The sequence below is a fragment of the Neophocaena asiaeorientalis genome, unplaced genomic scaffold, assembly GCF_003031525.2.
Source record: "Neophocaena asiaeorientalis asiaeorientalis breed wild unplaced genomic scaffold, Neophocaena_asiaeorientalis_V1.1 scaffold345, whole genome shotgun sequence".
NCBI classification, from domain to species: Eukaryota; Metazoa; Chordata; class Mammalia; order Artiodactyla; family Phocoenidae; genus Neophocaena; species Neophocaena asiaeorientalis.
The window spans coordinates 1,318,025-1,333,402 of NW_020175181.1; the positions used below are offsets into that span (position 1 = coordinate 1,318,025).

Sequence of the window (15,378 nt, forward strand, 5' to 3'; positions counted from 1 at the left end):
TGCATTGGAAGGCGGATTCTTAACCACTGGACCACCAGGGAAGTCCCTAGGGTAAGTTTATAAATTGGCATTCTGGCACTTATCTCAGGCTGTGTGTTTTAGTTGGCATGGTCAAGAGCACACTTCTTATCCTAGAAAGTGAAAAGTTAGATATAACTGCCTTCCCTGATGACACGATATATATGCCACTTCCGGACAGCTGTATGTTCTCTACAAATTGTTTTACTTGAACTCACTCTGGCCATTGTGATCATCCATTTCCTTTCTAAGAGCTTATATACATTCTGTCAATAATTCAGTTTAAAATTTTCCTGGCAAGCAACTAGAAACTGACTGATTTGAGATTCTAGAATTTATCGTTTTTCCCTTTTTGAATAGTTACCTATCTCTGTTTCCTGACACCTCTCTCATAATCATGATTTCTCCAAGAATACTCAGGTAGTTCTGTAAGTAGCCCCTTCCTTCCACTTCCTACCATGCAATAATGTAGGGCCCAAACAGAAAAGAAAGGAAAAGAAAAAGCAAAGTGCAAAGGTCAAATTCACTTAGATAACTATCAATTTACTCATTCATTCATCCTCTCAACAAACATTGGTGGATTTCTGGAAAGAGCATGCTATAGAGCATTTGAAAGAAATTGAACACAGTGTTCTTGCCCACTGTTGGAGTAGTCGGGGGTGGTTAAAGTGTGTGTTAAATAACATCTACAATAGGAAACAACTAGCAAACAAGAAAACAACTGCATTAAAATATCATGTTACCAACTTGGATGCCAAATGCTTAGAGTATTTCCATTTGCTGGGTCAGTAGAGTTTTACTAAGCATATAGTAATTAACACAAAATAAGGGAGAGAGTGGTTAGTGTAAATTGAAGTTACTATAGAAATTTTTTGTTAGAACAGTAATCTTCAAACAGTGATCCTCATACCCTAGGGGAACATGAATCTTTTCCAAGAGGACTCAAGTTCTAGGGTTTAGTTTTGGTTTCTCTAGGACTGTTTTGGGTTTAGCACTGAAAGTCTGGCATCCCAGGAAGCCCTCAGTCCCTAAGGCTGGATCTCAGCCTCCATATTCGCTCCTTCCTAAAACTGATATGACTGAGGTTTTGCCTGGTTTTGCTTTCCCACCACTCACCTCTTCATAAGAACCTTCTCTCACTTTATACTAACCGTACATCTTACTCAGTCCTAATTTTATTATGATGACTAGTCGTGGGGTGAAAAAAACTCCAGGGCACCAAAAAAAGGAGACAATTGGAAATACTGATATGGGCAAAGTCTCCTTGAATCTAGGCATCATAGATCCTTGGAAAGGCATCTCATCTTTCACTTATATACTGTGACGGTTAATTTTATGTGTCAACTGGGCCAAGGGGTGCCCCGATATTTGGTTAAACATTATTCTGGGTGTGTCTGCGAGGGTGTTTCTAGATGAGATTACATCTGAATCAGTAGACTGAGCAAGCAGATTGCCCGTCCAAGGGTGGGCCTTGGCCAATTCATGGAAAGCCTGGATAGAACGAAAAGGTGGAGTAAGGGAGAACTTACTATGTACACTTTGAAGGTGTTACAATTTTAGTTGTGAATTATACCTCAGTAAAGCTAAAACATTATAGAACATAACTGACTAAAAAAAAAAAAAGCAAACATATAAGCATTATCCCAAGGGGGAAAAGGTGTGGAGCATGAACCACTGCTCAGAAAGCAAAGAAAACAAGAAGTTGAAGGGAGGCTCTAGGCTGTACAGTTGGGGAGAAGCCTGGATGGAGGAGGTGGTGGGAACTGTAAAGTATATGGGCAGAGAGCAGAGGTGGGGGCTAGGCCCTGAAGGAGAGACAGAATGCCCCAGAGAATTTTGCTTGCTTCAGTTTTATCAAGGGCCAGCCTGTGGATGATCTCTGAGAGAAGGTCCTAGAGCCTTGAAGAGGAGAGTCTATGATGTCAGCCCCCGACCTCTGTGACATAGGCACTAGATGCCAGGGACAACTGCCCCAGGAAGAGGGGCTCCCAGCTCCCAGCTCCCGAGGGCTGCTGGGACAAAGTGCCCACCTCCCAGAGGTTTTCACCAGCTAGCCCCACTGCTACTGAGCGTGAAAAGCCATCTTGGCTGGGGCCAGACTGAGCCAGAGGACATCAGCGTTAGGGAAGACTGGGATTAGGGCAACCAGAGTGCCAGGAAACCAGGATGCTTGCAGAATCTCTGATTCAGGTTTAGGAGAACAAAAACCTGGTAACAGAAGACCTCCGCCTGGCTGAAGGAGGACCGAGGGCAAGGCTCAGACAGAACTCTTGGTCAGAGTGAGTTTTGGGTGACAGACGCTGGGGGCAGAGAGGGGAGTACCCACCATTTGTTGACTCTGTTCCTCTCTCTCCCAGGTCCCACATCACTGAAGTGCCTTGAGAAACACAGCCCAGAGGAACCCTCATTGGTAAGAGCTCACAGCACCAGAACACCCTCAATTCCTAGTCCCATCTCAGTCCCCATCTCCCAAGCCCCCTCCTCTAACTTCATCCTATCCATCCTCCCCTCCTTCCCTACTCCTCTCCTCCTTAGCTCTTACCTTCTCTGGAGCTTTTTGCCAGCTCTTCTGACCCCAAGGTCACATGGATTTAGGGCCTTGGTGAACCAGCCTGCATGGTACATAAGTCAGAGCCAGAAATGGACCCAGCCTCCCAATATCTTGGACTCTGTTTCTTTCTCTACAGATCCTATGGGCTGTGTCTTCCTCCCTGGCCCACCCAGATAACTTCTGCTGTCGTTCAGCTCCCAAGAGTCAGTCCTGATTCTCCATCCCCTCCATCCCTCATCACTGGCCCACTGCAAAGAAGTGAGAAGGCAAGTTTAGAGCAAAACTCCCGTCTGAACACCCAGAGAAGCTGGTGCTCCAGGGCTGGGTGTCTCCTTGGCTTGCCACCAACAGTCCTACCAACACCAGGCTGGAACCACATTCTGTGCACAGAAGGCCTTGATTTCTCAGCCACTTCTGGCCCCAGAGATACTGGTCCTGCCTCTGCCAGGTCTCTAATCTGTGGGCTTGACACTCCATTCTCCTCTGGATTCAAGGCAATGTTGCCTCAAAACAAGGACCAAGTGCTGCTACAGAACGCAGCATCCCCTGGGCGCCCCCTTCGGGGCTCCTCACAAATTGTGGACTCCCCTCCCTGCAACCTTCGACCTCAACCTCCCCAACAATCACTCCATCCCACCCACCCACCTTGCTCTCCTCCCCCATGGTCCCACTCTGCAGGCTCCCATTTCTACTCTTCTGACTCAAATTCGGACTTTGTCCTACATCCCTACTCTTATCTCCCAAGTTCCCCTTCTTTCTTTCATCAGAATTGCCTCTCTCTCTCCCCACCACGTTCTTCCTCGCCCTCCCACTGGCTATATCCATCTCCTACTCTCACTCACTCCTCTTCTCCCTCTCAGCCACAGAACTCCTCTCTCCTGAGCTCACGTTGCCAGTCTCCTTCCCACCCCGAAGACGTACCTAGCTCCACTCTCACCTCCCCAAGCCCCAGTCTACCTTCTCGTGGGGTTCACTCTAACAGCCAGACATGGCACTCGCAGCAGCACAGGAACACAGGGTCCCCTCTGGGGGAGGGGGGATGCGTGGCAAGCGAGAGGGACCCTGCAGAGTTCAGGGACCCAGGAGCCCTGGCCCAGGCCCTGGTGGTTCATCTGGGGCACCGCCGTATCGCCCACGACCTGCGGCTACTGCTTTTGCAGCGCCTGTGGCAAGGCAAAACCGGCAAGGCCCCGGTCGTGGAGTACCCTGTCTGTCTGGTGTGTCTGCGGCCCCGCAGCCCCTCTTGCCCTATCCCCAGGTACAGGACTGGACCCAGGCTACTTGCTTTCCCCCAACTACTGCCCTGTGCGCAGGGCCAGGAATCCGGACCACTGCGCATCGGCATTGGCTTTGGCCTCCGCCTGCCTCGGGGCCAGGCCAGGGCCTTGCATCTGTTGCCAGAAAGAAGGCCGGAGGAAGTAAGGCCTCGGGGAGAGGCTGCTCGGGCCCGTGGGTGTCAAGCCCAGGCATCTCAAGCCCCAGCAGCTCAGGCCCAGGCAGATCTAGGCCCAGGCACCCCCTCCCAGTACGGGAGCCTCAGGTCTGTAGGCCCTCAATCACCAAACTCCATGTGCTGTTCAGGGTCTCAGACTCAGGCACCAAAACAGGCCACTGTCTTCCTGAAGCCCAGACCTTCCTCTGCCTCAAAGAGGCCTGCCTCTCCAGAGCCCATTCCCCGAAAGTCACCACTCTAGGGCCAGAGCCACGGAGGCTTCCTGGAGCACCTCCTCCGAACCCCACCATCCCTGCCCGGCCCCAGATCTCAGGGGGCCCCCGAGACACTCTGAAGGGCTGGCTGGCTGGAGGTCAGGTATGTTCTCCAGCCCTGAACCCTGGGAGCCCCTTGTGGAGTCTGCTTTCTCCTGGCTGAAGAGGACCAAGGGCACCCGAGGCCCCACTCAGCCTTCAGTGTATCCAATAAAGCCTGACCCTGCAAAACTTGTGTTTGTGTCTTGCTGAGCAGATCCTGTGGGTGGCTGTACCTTCAGGGTGACCAGAACCCAACAAGGGGTGGAGGAGAGTCAAAGGAAACAGAATGACCAAGGAGAGTGAGTGCCATATATCTGAGGAGGGCAAGGGACCCATAAGCCCTGAGCACCTGAGATGTGCAGAGGGCTCTGCCAGGCCCTTCACCCATTTAATTCGATTTGTTGGGACAGATAATGGCATCCCCAGAGATGAAGCCACTGGGCCCCTTCCTCTGGCTGCACCTTAGATTAAAAGGACTCATGCCGACAAGGCCAGGGGAGCAGCAGGACATGTCTTCTTGCAGGCAAGGGCAAGCCTAGCGTTCACTGCAGAGAAACACGGGGTCCTCACGTTGGAGATCAGAAATCCAAGGGCCCCCTCAGGAGGGTGGGGTGCGAGGCAGACCTTGGATAAATCACTTCGTCTCTTGGGTAAACGTAAAGGCTGCGCTCGACGAGTCTGCGTATCACTCCTGAAGTGTGGACAAGTCCTAATCCACGGATTTCTTTATTAAAGGCTTATTAACCTCCCATAACCTTTATTAGCACACCCCGTCCCCGCCCCCACCCACCCTACTCCTGCAGAACAAGACATTTCCTTGAAGCTGGTGCGCGCCCCCAACGCCCCGCAAAAAGATGGCGGAGTCTGCCTTCACAAGCGGGCGGAGAACGGCACCCTGGAGCTGGGGCTCCGCCTGCCCGCGGCCGGCTAGTGCTGACGCGTATTGGCGGCTCTGCGCCTGCGCGAGGAGTGCGGGCTCGGTGCGCCTGCGCCTTGCGCGTCTGCGAGACCGGGTTAGGCGGCCCGCGGCAGCGATAGGGAACCTTGTGTGTAGTTACAGTTTCTGCAGCCCGGCGGCTGTGAGAGGGGTCTGGAGTCCTCCCGGCGGCGACCGGACCAAGGTCAACAGCGACCGGAGCAGTAGTCGAAGGCCGGGCGGCATGTCCCCGGTGCCTCGGCGCAGACAGTGAAGCGCGGGGCGAGCGGGATGGGTCGGCGCCGGGCGCCAGAGCTGTACCGAGCCCCGTTCCCGTTGTACGCGCTTCAGATCGACCCCAGCGCTGGGCTGCTCATCGCTGCGGGCGGAGGAGGCGCCGCCAAGACCGGCATAAAGAACGGCGTGGTGAGTACTGTGCCCCTGGGGCCGGGTCGCGCCACGGGCTGAGGGCGATTCTGGGAGGGCCTGGGGGCGGGCCGCACCCCTGCTTCGGACCCGGCCCCTCCCGGGTGGGAACCCCGGCATGCCGGGCGTCCCGGCGCGAATTTCAATCGAGAACTCACCGGTCAATTGAGAGGCTCCTAAGGTAAAGTGAAAACTGCACACAGCGCTATCTAAGCACGAACGCTTCAGTTCGACCTCAGGATTAGCACCAGGGGTCTTATCCTGGCTTTTTCCAGGGGGGCCACATAGACTTGTCTGCCAGACTGATGGCAGTGGCGAGTGAAATAGAAGCTAGGTTTCTTCGCTCTTCTGAGCGCCGTCACATTGTTCTGCAAACTAGAGCCTTGCTTGCTGCACAGATTCGTGAGGCTCAGAAAAGAAAAAAGGTTGCAAAAAGCCTTTTAAACTAGAAAGTGTAGTTAGCAAAGGTGTAGGGCATCAGACTATAGGATGGAAGTTTGCCCTTGAGGTGCTCTCTGAACCTCATCCTGGTTCCCTCTGCCACAGCACTTTCTGCAACTGGAGCAGATTAATGGGCGCCTTAGCGCCTCCTTACTACACTCCCATGACACAGAGACACGGGCCACCATGAACTTGGCGCTGGCTGGTAACATCCTTGCAGCGGGGCAGGATGCCCACTGTCAGCTCCTGCGCTTCCAGATCCATCAGCAGAAGAGCAAAAACAAGGCAGGGAAGGCAGGTGAGAGCCCCCTCTCTAGCTTTGGGAAGAGGGTTAAATAAGTAAGATCTCTCTCATCTTGGTCTCTGACGAAGTGGGGCTGGAAGTGGGGTTACGGTAGCAGGCGAGAAGCTCGATGTTCACCACTAGAGAGGGGGCCAGTACTACTTACTTGAGAAACCTGGAACCTGGCAGGCTGTTTGTGTTGCAGGTTCCAAGGAGCAGGGGCCTCGACAAAGGAAAGGGGCTGCCCCAGCAGAGAAGTCTGGAGCTGAAACCCACCAGGAGGAGATAGAATTCAGCGTAGAGAATTTGCAGGCGGTGCAGACAGACTTCAGCACTGATCCACTGCAGAAAGTTGTATGCTTCAACCATGATAGTACCCTGCTTGCCACTGGAGGGACGGATGGCTACGTTCGTGTCTGGAAGGTGTGGTTTTGGGAGGTTAGAGGATGAGTGTCAGTAGCAGCAAGGCCAGAATTGTGAGAAACTGAACATGGGTTCTGGGGAACTTGTGAGTGAAGCCTGCACTGAGCGGCCATTAGTAGAGAAGAGGGGTGAGTATCATTGCGCTCTTGCCGGGTACCTAGGCTAACTATGGTGGTGGTTTGGCTGCAGGTACCCACCTTGGAGAAAGTTCTGGAGTTCAAAGCCCACGAAGGGGAGATTGAGGACCTGGCTTTGGGGCCTGATGGCAAGGTGAGGAGTTGAGAGGGTGGAGAAAGTAGGAGGTGATTATGCTGCTTGCCCAGTAAGTGGATCCCCTAACTGTCCATCCTTGGAATCTTGATTCCTGACTAGTTGGTAACTGTGGGCTGGGACCTTAAGGCCTCCGTGTGGCAGAAGGATCAGCTGGTGACACAGCTGCACTGGCAAGAGAACGGACCCACCTTTTCTAACACGACTTACCGCTACCAGGCCTGCAGGTGTGAAGACCCCAGAGGGTGGCTGAAAGAGGCACAGCCTAGATGTGGGGGAGTGGGAGGAGACTGGGGGGAAGCTGGGGAGGGTCGGAGCCCTGTCGGGTGTTACCCTAGGCCTCACCAGGGTGCAGGAGGGCACACACCTCTGAGGAGGGTTGGGCAGGCCCCAGGAGCTGAACAGCTTCTCGCCCGGCCCCCAGGTTTGGGCAGGTTCCAGACCAGCCTGCTGGGCTGCGACTCTTCACGGTGCAGATCCCCCACAAGCGTCTGCGCCAGCCCCCGCCCTGCTACCTCACAGCCTGGGATGGCTCCACGTTCTTGCCCCTTCGGACCAAGTCCTGTGGCCATGAAGTCATCTCCTGCCTTAGCGTCAGGTGTGAGACAGTGGTGGCTTGGCTGGGTATGGGGGGACCAGGGGGAGCTCGGGGAGACGTGCTGCCTGAGTCCCTGAGGACTGTTGTTGCTGCACAGACTCCAGGACAGTGAGCGTTTTATTGTTTGTTGCAGTGAATCGGGCACCTTCCTAGGCCTGGGCACGGTCACTGGCTCTGTTGCCATCTACATAGCTTTCTCTCTCCAGGTAATGCGTGGAGGTGGGCACAGCCCTGAGGGCTCTTTGGGGTGGGGATTCTAGGCCTGCTTCTGCACTGAGTGTGCCGGAAGGAGTCAGGCCCAGCCTGTAGCGGGAAAGTCTTCTGGGGGCAGAGGCCGTGTTTTCCGGAAGGAATGTTCCCAGTTGGGCCTTCCCTCACTAGTTTTCCTCCTGTCCCCAGCGCCTGTACTACGTGAAGGAGGCTCATGGCATCGTGGTGACGGATGTGGCCTTTCTACCTGAGAAGGGTCGTGGTCCAGAGCTCCTTGGGTCCCAGGAAACTGCTCTGTTTTCTGTGGCTGTTGACAGCCGTTGCCAGCTACACCTGCTGCCCTCACGACGTGAGTCACCGGGGTGGGTGCGGTGGGGGAACCACCCCAGCTTTCGCTGTAGCGAAAACTTGCCTCCTGGGGAATGGGATGCTTATCTGTAGCCACTACCCCCTTCTTGAATGGTTCTGCTCTCTGGGCTGTGACGCTCCTTTGCCTCCTGACTCCTTCCCTCCCCGCCTTGCAGGGAGTGTTCCTATATGGCTGCTGCTGCTGCTGTGTGTCGGGCTTATCGTTATGACCATCCTGCTGCTCCAGAGGGCCTTTCCAGCTTTTCTTTAGCCTCCCCGCTCCCAGGGAGCCAGGGGCCTGGACACTGCCACCTTCTCGACCAGTGTGGGCCTACCACTGCTCGCTCCATCTGGGTCCACAGCTGAGGTTGCCTCTGATGAGACTAATGGGCAACGCCTGCCCTGTCCAGTTAAAGCTTGGCTGTGGCCCTGTGCGACACTGAGTCCTGGGAACCTTGCATTCGTCATCTGTGGATCCGCCCAGGACAGTGGTGTCTGAAGGCCAGGCCACACCACCCATCTCTTTCCCTCTGCCTACCAGAGGCTCCATAGTTGAGCTTGTCCTTTCTCCAGAAATATGTGAAGATGCCCAAGAACCTGGAGGCACTGCTGTCCTTCCTGCAGAAACAGTCGTTTTCTTCTCCCCTTACAGCCTCGTGGCCAGTTGCTCTTCACGTGAGCTCCTGGCATTTGCTGGCAAAAGCACTGGCCTGGGACTTGGTATTAGAGAAGGAAGGGGCAGAAGGAAGAACCAGGCAGTCATCTTTGGGTTCAGTTGGGTAGCTCCAAGCCAGCCAGGCCAAATATGCAGTAAATTCCTGGACAGTCTACCCTAGCCTTGAGAAAAGGGAAAATGAACTTCAGCGCATTAGGCAGGAAAGGTTGATATTTAATAAACAAGCGAAGACTGAACTGAGGCTCCAGATGGTACTCTTGTCAGCTTTTGCCTCCCTCAGGAGGAGTGGGTGCCCTGAGGCTGAGCAGCTCTGCTGGGTGCTGGAAGATGGCTTTGGCATACTGATGCGTGAGGCGGCTCGTGTAGCAGTGCTGCCAGGGAAGCAGTCCTTCCAGGAAGCCGATGTGGCCACCCCGAGCTGTGACGAGCAGTGCAACGTGGGGAGGATGTTGGGCAGCCTGTAGGGGAAGGGCTAGGAGGCGTTGGAGAGGAGGTCAGGAGCCCTGGCCTCTGCTGAGAGCCCAGGCTCTTTCCGCTTGCACTGCATGGCCCATTTCCCCTGGGGCCTGAAGCGTCCAGATCCCAGGTGCTCGCCGTGGACCGGGGAGAAGGGGTCATCAGCTGCATTGAGGCAGAGCACAGGGAGCTGGATGGCATCTGCCTTGGTTCTTGGGCTTGCTGCTTGGTAATAGGCAGCGCAGTCTTGATATCCGAAGACCACAGTTGTGTAGCGCTCATCAAAGTGGTGGATTGTGTGGGCCTGCAGGTGGTGGCGGGTGGGATAGGCTAGGATGAGGAAAGGGAATAAGGTGTTGGAAGAACAGTTTTGGTCCGAGAGGGGAGAGTTGAAAGACTCTACCTGTAGCACAAAGTCTACATTCACCACCTTTTCCATTACCTTTCTGTTTCTGCAAAAGAACACATAGGGTGGGACTTCCCTGGTGGCACAGTGCTTAAGAATCCGCCTGCCAATGCAGGGGACACGGGTTCGACCCCCTGGTCCAGGAAGATTCCACATGCCGTGGAGCAACTAAGCCCGTGTGCCACAACGACTGAGCCTGTGCTCTAGAGCCTGCGAGCCACAACTACTGAAGCCCACACGCTCTAGAGCCTGTGCTCCGTAATGAGAGAAGCCACTTCAACGAAGCCCGTGCACCACAACGAAGAGTAGCACCCGCTCGCCGCAACTAGAGAAAGCCTGCGCGCAGCAATGAAGACCCAACGCAGCCAAAAAGAAAAATTTTAAAAAAAAGAACACATAGGGCTTTGGCTCTACTCCTGGACCTGACCCAGAGCCAGCCTCTGTCCTATCTCATGAGTGAGAAAATCCAGATAGGGAACCGACCCGAGCACTGGGAGAACCTGGCATGTCTGCCATCCTACCCTGTCTGCTTCCCTTTTCCACTTGTCAAGACCCTACCGGTTCACAGCTCGGCAGAGCCCAGCAGTGAGGTGCTGGCTGAAGAGCAGTGAGTTCAGTGGAGTCTCCAGGGAGCAGGTGGTCTCAGAGGTATCCCAGCATGCAGGTAGAGTCAGTGCTGCCACCAACCCCGCAGCCCGTCCCATTCGAGCCAGGTGGTTCAGCTAATATCCTGCAGGGTTGGCCCAGGGGCCATGAAAGAAGGGTTTGTATTGGTGAGTTGGAACAGGAGAACGGGAGAGAACATGGAGGAGGAAAGAGAAAAAGGAAGACTGGGCCTTTGGGTTAAGTGCAGGCAGCCTTTACCCTCCGAGAGAGATGCCCACAGCCAGCAGTGGAGCTTGGGAGTAGCGGCTCTTTACGTGGTTCACGACTGTCTCCAGATCTTCAGTGTTGCTGGCACAGAGGGCCCTGTAGGTCTGAGGCAAACTGGATCATTGGGTAGGGAAGGAGGCCCTGACCAGAAGGCAGAAAAGTGAAAGGACTCAAGAAATGGAAGACAGGTAGGTTGGGGCCCAGGGTCTCTGAAGGGAGCGGGGTGAAGGGCCACTACGAGGAAGGAGGGTACTCGCCAGCAGTTATTCCCCGTGGCAGCCCCAGTTATTAAATACGATAGCCCTGTGGCACACCCAGGTACATGTTAGGGAGACCCTCCATAAGGGCTCCTCTCCCCTTTTGGTAGGTTTCAGAAAGGCCTCCGTCAAATGGTACCCTTCATATGGCACCTCCTCCCCATAGCTAGCAGGGTATGAATTGACCCTCCCCCGACCCCCAACACACACAATTATAAGTTATCAGACACCACCCAATTCCGCTGGGCTGTGTCCATCCTTACCTATAGCCATCCTTCAAAGCTTGGTCAACTAGGTGCAAGATACATGTCTCCTGACTACTGCCTGTGATACCAGGAAGCAGCAAGAACAATGGCTGGGTGGTAGGGTCAGGATATTGACTGCTGTTAGGATGGCTGGCCCAGTCTACGAGGAGCTGTCCTCTATCCGGGGTTTCGAGAACTTCCCTGTGGTTTTGGAGAAAAGGGCACAGAAAGATACTACTATTAGGAACTCCATGTACTTTGAAAGATTTTATGCCCTCCTCTCCCTCCCCAAACAACTCCCACAAGTTACCAGCATCATTTGAGGTCATGCATTATGCAAAACATTAAGACTGTAACGAGGTATAATGAGACATAAAAGATTTGAGTATTACCTCATGGTTGTGCAGTTAAATAGCCTTCCCATATAGCCACTCTGGTTACCCTTAGCACACTGAGGTAGATGGGTCAAAGGTTACCCCCATTTTAAAAGAGGTACACGAGTAGGATTCCCCTGTACTTGCAGCTTCATGTTCACCCCCATCTGTCCCTTCTTACCTTGAGTAAGGGGCTACAGGCGGAGACTGCAGTAAGACTCTGAAGATGGTTTGTAGCCGCCCCTCAGAACACCAGAGCGTAGGGTAGAAAGTCTCCACAGTGACTGGACAGTGTCGCTCCAGGAAGGCCAGAAACTGGGACCCAGTCACCAGTTGTGGCCTCTGTAGTCACACAACACGATGTGCCTCACTCCCCTGATTTTTGCGCCAAGCCAGTGAGGTACCTGATACCAGAGTGACCCCTTTCCAGAGGCCAGCCTGGAGGGCACTGCTTTGTGTGGGCGTGAGAAATCTAGCATACCTCAATCTGGAATGGTCAAGTCACCTCTGTTAAGATAGTCCCACTAGGACCCCAACTCCAGTCCTAGAGTGTCACCTCTCCAGAATTGCCCCTGAACCGACTGCCACACTCAACCTATCCATGCCCCCAACCCATTTTGGAGAGAGCAGGTAATATAAGTTGCCCAGCTGATCTGCAGGAAAGGTTGGGATCCTGGACAGAGGCTGAAGAAATGCAGCACCATTTAATCTGTGACTTTTGCCTTTTGAATTGTCTACACTTCTGCCAGTTGAATTATCCATACTCTCATCTCAAAACTAGCTCCGGTCACGCTGGTTCCTTCTGATTTTAGCATTCCATTGTTGCATATTCCCATTCCCTGTTGCATGTGCTCCCTGCTGCAGGGCTTCTTTGTACCTCACCACCTCATTTTCTTACTTAACAGCCCCTGCTGTTAGACCATGCTCTAAAGGCGGAATAGTCCCAATGGGAACAGATTTTCTCTTTCTTCATGCCAGCCAGGAGGAAGGTAACAGGGATAGGATGGTGGGCCAGATGAGGTCATTGGACACTTAGCCCTATCTTTCAACCTCTCTGCTTAGTTCTCTGGATACACATCAAGTGAATGAGAGGGCCCAGCCACATAGAAGGCTTATGAAGGGGGAGTATGCTGTACAAAGACAGAAGGCCTCAGACTCAAGAAATAGAAATTGCATTTCTGTTGCAGGCCTGAAAGGACCCAAGGACCAGATTCCTATTTCTTCTTGCAGTCAAAAGGGGCTACGTAAATTATGAACTAGAGAGGCCAGGTTGGTACTGTGACTGTTGTGACTCGTACCCTGGGCCTTAAGCCCTGGAATAATAACACCTGTGATTCATTGTATGCTATTTGCTGGCACTAGGCTAAACCCGACCTTATTATAAGAAACTATGACAGGTTAAGTTGTTTGCCCAAAGTCACACAGCTAGCAAAAGGCAAAGTGGAATAATAATTATGATATTAGGCAAAATATTCTCTGACATAAATTGTACCAATATTTTCTTAGGTCAGCCTCCCAAGGCAATAGAAATAAAAATAAACAAATAGGACCTAATCAAGATTACATCTGCTTTTGCAGGTCAAGCTTTTTCTAATCAGGCTTTTGCACAGCAAAGGAAACCATAAAATGAAAAGTCAACCTACAGAATGGGAGAAAATATTTGCAAACAATGAGACCGACAAGGGCTTAATTTCCCAAATATACAAACGGTTCATACAACTCAACAACAACAAAAATAAACAACCCAATCGAAAAGTGGGCAGAAAAAAATGGGCAGAAGACCTAAATAGACAGTTCTCCAAAGAAGAAATATAAATGGCTAATGGGCACATGAAAAGATGCTCAATGACTCTAATAGCAAAATGCAAATCAAAACTACAGTGAGGTAACAACCCACACCAGTCCGAATGGCCATCATTAAAAACTCTACAAATAACAAATGCTGGAGAGGATATGGAGAAAAGGGAACTCTCCTACACTGTTGGTGGGAATGTAAGTTGGTACAGCCATTATGGAGAACAGTATGGGGGTTCCTCAGAAAACTAAAAATAGAATTACCGTATGATCCAGCAATCCATACAAAATATATCCATACAAAATTCTAATTCAAAAAGATACGTGCACCCCTATGTTCATAGCAGCACTATTCATAATAGCCAAGACCTGGAAACAACCTAAATGTCCATTGACAGATGAATGGATAAATAAGATGTGGTACATATATACGATGGACTACTACTCAGCCGTTAAAAAAAAAACCACACACACACACACACATTTGCAGCAACATGGATGCAACTAGATATTACCATGCTAAGTGAAGTCAGAAAAAGACAAATACCATACGATATCACTTATATGTGGAATCTAAAATATAACACAAACAAACCTATCTACGAAACAGAAACAGACTCGGACATAGAGGACAGACTTGTGGTTGCCAAGGGGGCGGGGGTTGGGGGAGGGATGGACTGGGAGGCTGGGGTTAGCAGTTGTAAACTTTTATATACAGGATGGATAAACAACAAGGACCTACTGTATAGCACAGAGAACTATATTCAATATCCTATGATAAACCATAATGGAAAAGAATATTAAAAAAGATTGTATATAAATTGTGTAACTGAATCACTTTGCTGTACAGCAGAAATTAACACATTGTAAATCAACTATACTTCTATTAAAAAGTGTAAAAAATAATTATGATATTACCACCAATACTAGTAAGATTTGTTGAGTGCTCCTTATGTGCCAGGTATTGTGCTAAGCATTTTACATGATTATATCCTATAACCTTCACTATAGCTCTTTGAGATAGGTACTATGATCCCCCTGTGGGAACGTGTTTGAATATTGAGTAAGTTGTCAAAGGTCACAAAATGTGCCAAAGCTAGTTAGCAGTGGAGCTGGGATTGAAACTAAGAGTTTGTGCTCTTAGTCACTTTACTATAATACCTCCTAGTTGCCAAGATTTTGAGTTATCAATTTATTAAATCCTTGGTCAAACAGCTCAGTTGTGTAGAACAAGGTGCTAATAAATCACAGGTTTGATGTATGTGGGTTAGTTTCATTTTAACTCCAGTGAAGTGTTTCTTGACTTATCCCTGAGAATTAATTAGTTAAATGCCATTAGTCACTGTGGATGAATCAATTCCAATCCATTACCATGCTGGACAATCCAAACTGCATGTCCTCAGAGTGTCCAGAATGACACTTTCTCTGCATTTAAACCAGTATTTGGAAATCCAAGAAGGATTTGGGGTATAAAGTGGCAGAGGTCTCTGACTTCTCTGTGGCTGGTTGTAAGCAAAGGAAAATGTTTAGTTCAGGACAGCTCTGTTCTGAAATGACTGACTTTCCAAATCAGGCATATAAGGTAAGGTTTATAGGGTATTGTGAGGTTTGGATTTTTAAAATTGTTTTACTAAGGCAAATGTATTCTATAAACAATACATAGGATGTGTAAAGCTCTGAAAATACAGAAAAGTTGAGGTAACATTAAATTTCCCTATAGATCATTTTTTTTTTTTTTTTAATAATTTTATTTATTTATTTATTTATGGCTGCGTTGGGTCTTTGTTGCCGCGCTCGGGCTTTCTCTAGTTGCGGTGAGCAGGGGCTAGTCTTCGTTGCGGTGCGCGGGCTTCTCATTGTGGTGGCTTTTCTTGCTGCGGAGCATGGGCTCTAGGCGCGTGGGCTTCAGTAGTTGCGGCACATAGGCTCAGTAGTTGCGGCTCGCGGTCTCTAGAGCGCCGGCTCAGTAGCTGTGGCTCACGGGCTTAGTTGCTCCGCGGCATGTGGGATCTTCCTGGACCAGGGCTCGAACCCGTGTCCCCTGCATTGGCAGGCGGATTCTTA

At 51.2% G+C, this 15,378-nt stretch overlaps 3 protein-coding genes across 4 annotated transcripts in view; 2 read left to right on the forward strand and 1 right to left on the reverse strand.

Moving 5' to 3' along the window:
- The first annotated feature begins 3,066 nt into the window (after window positions 1-3,066).
- PRR30 (proline rich 30) lies at window positions 3,067-4,263 on the forward strand. The gene has a single exon (XM_024764452.1). The coding sequence runs from the start codon at window positions 3,067-3,069 to the stop codon at window positions 4,261-4,263; it is 1,197 nt and encodes a 398-aa protein (XP_024620220.1).
- A 1,021-nt stretch (window positions 4,264-5,284) lies between these two features.
- Window positions 5,285-9,145, forward strand: PREB (prolactin regulatory element binding). 2 transcript variants are annotated; one of them, XM_024764519.1, is made up of 9 exons: window positions 5,287-5,660; window positions 6,207-6,399; window positions 6,590-6,807; window positions 6,997-7,077; window positions 7,180-7,304; window positions 7,502-7,675; window positions 7,809-7,881; window positions 8,075-8,234; window positions 8,410-9,145. In XM_024764519.1, exons 1-9 carry the CDS (start codon window positions 5,526-5,528, stop codon window positions 8,502-8,504), a joined length of 1,254 nt encoding a protein of 417 aa, XP_024620287.1. In that variant the 5' UTR covers window positions 5,287-5,525; the 3' UTR covers window positions 8,505-9,145. The 2 variants fall into 2 exon arrangements, with proteins under 2 accessions (XP_024620288.1, XP_024620287.1); XM_024764520.1 differs by lacking the exon at window positions 8,075-8,234 and having other exon boundaries at window positions 5,285-5,660.
- Window positions 9,146-9,169: 24 nt separating this feature from the next.
- ABHD1 (abhydrolase domain containing 1) overlaps window positions 9,170-15,378 on the reverse strand; it is a 10,623-nt gene continuing 4,414 nt past the window's right edge. The window contains 8 exon segments of the mRNA XM_024764453.1: window positions 9,170-9,381; window positions 9,504-9,669; window positions 9,769-9,817; window positions 10,330-10,493; window positions 10,623-10,748; window positions 10,902-10,947; window positions 11,165-11,347; window positions 11,702-11,862. Coding sequence (XP_024620221.1) covers window positions 9,170-9,381; window positions 9,504-9,669; window positions 9,769-9,817; window positions 10,330-10,493; window positions 10,623-10,748; window positions 10,902-10,947; window positions 11,165-11,347; window positions 11,702-11,862 — 1,107 coding nt within the window.

Coding starts and splice junctions, on each gene's coding strand:
- PRR30 (XM_024764452.1), top strand. CDS start 3,067: ATGTTGCCTCAAAACAAGGACCAAGTGCTGCTACAGAACGCAGCATCC.
- PREB (XM_024764519.1), top strand. CDS start 5,526: ATGGGTCGGCGCCGGGCGCCAGAGCTGTACCGAGCCCCGTTCCCGTTG. Junction 5,661..6,206: donor CCGGCATAAAGAACGGCGTG/GTGAGTACTGTG, acceptor CCTCTGCCACAG/CACTTTCTGCAACTGGAGCA. Junction 7,676..7,808: donor ATCTCCTGCCTTAGCGTCAG/GTGTGAGACAGT, acceptor TGTTTGTTGCAG/TGAATCGGGCACCTTCCTAG.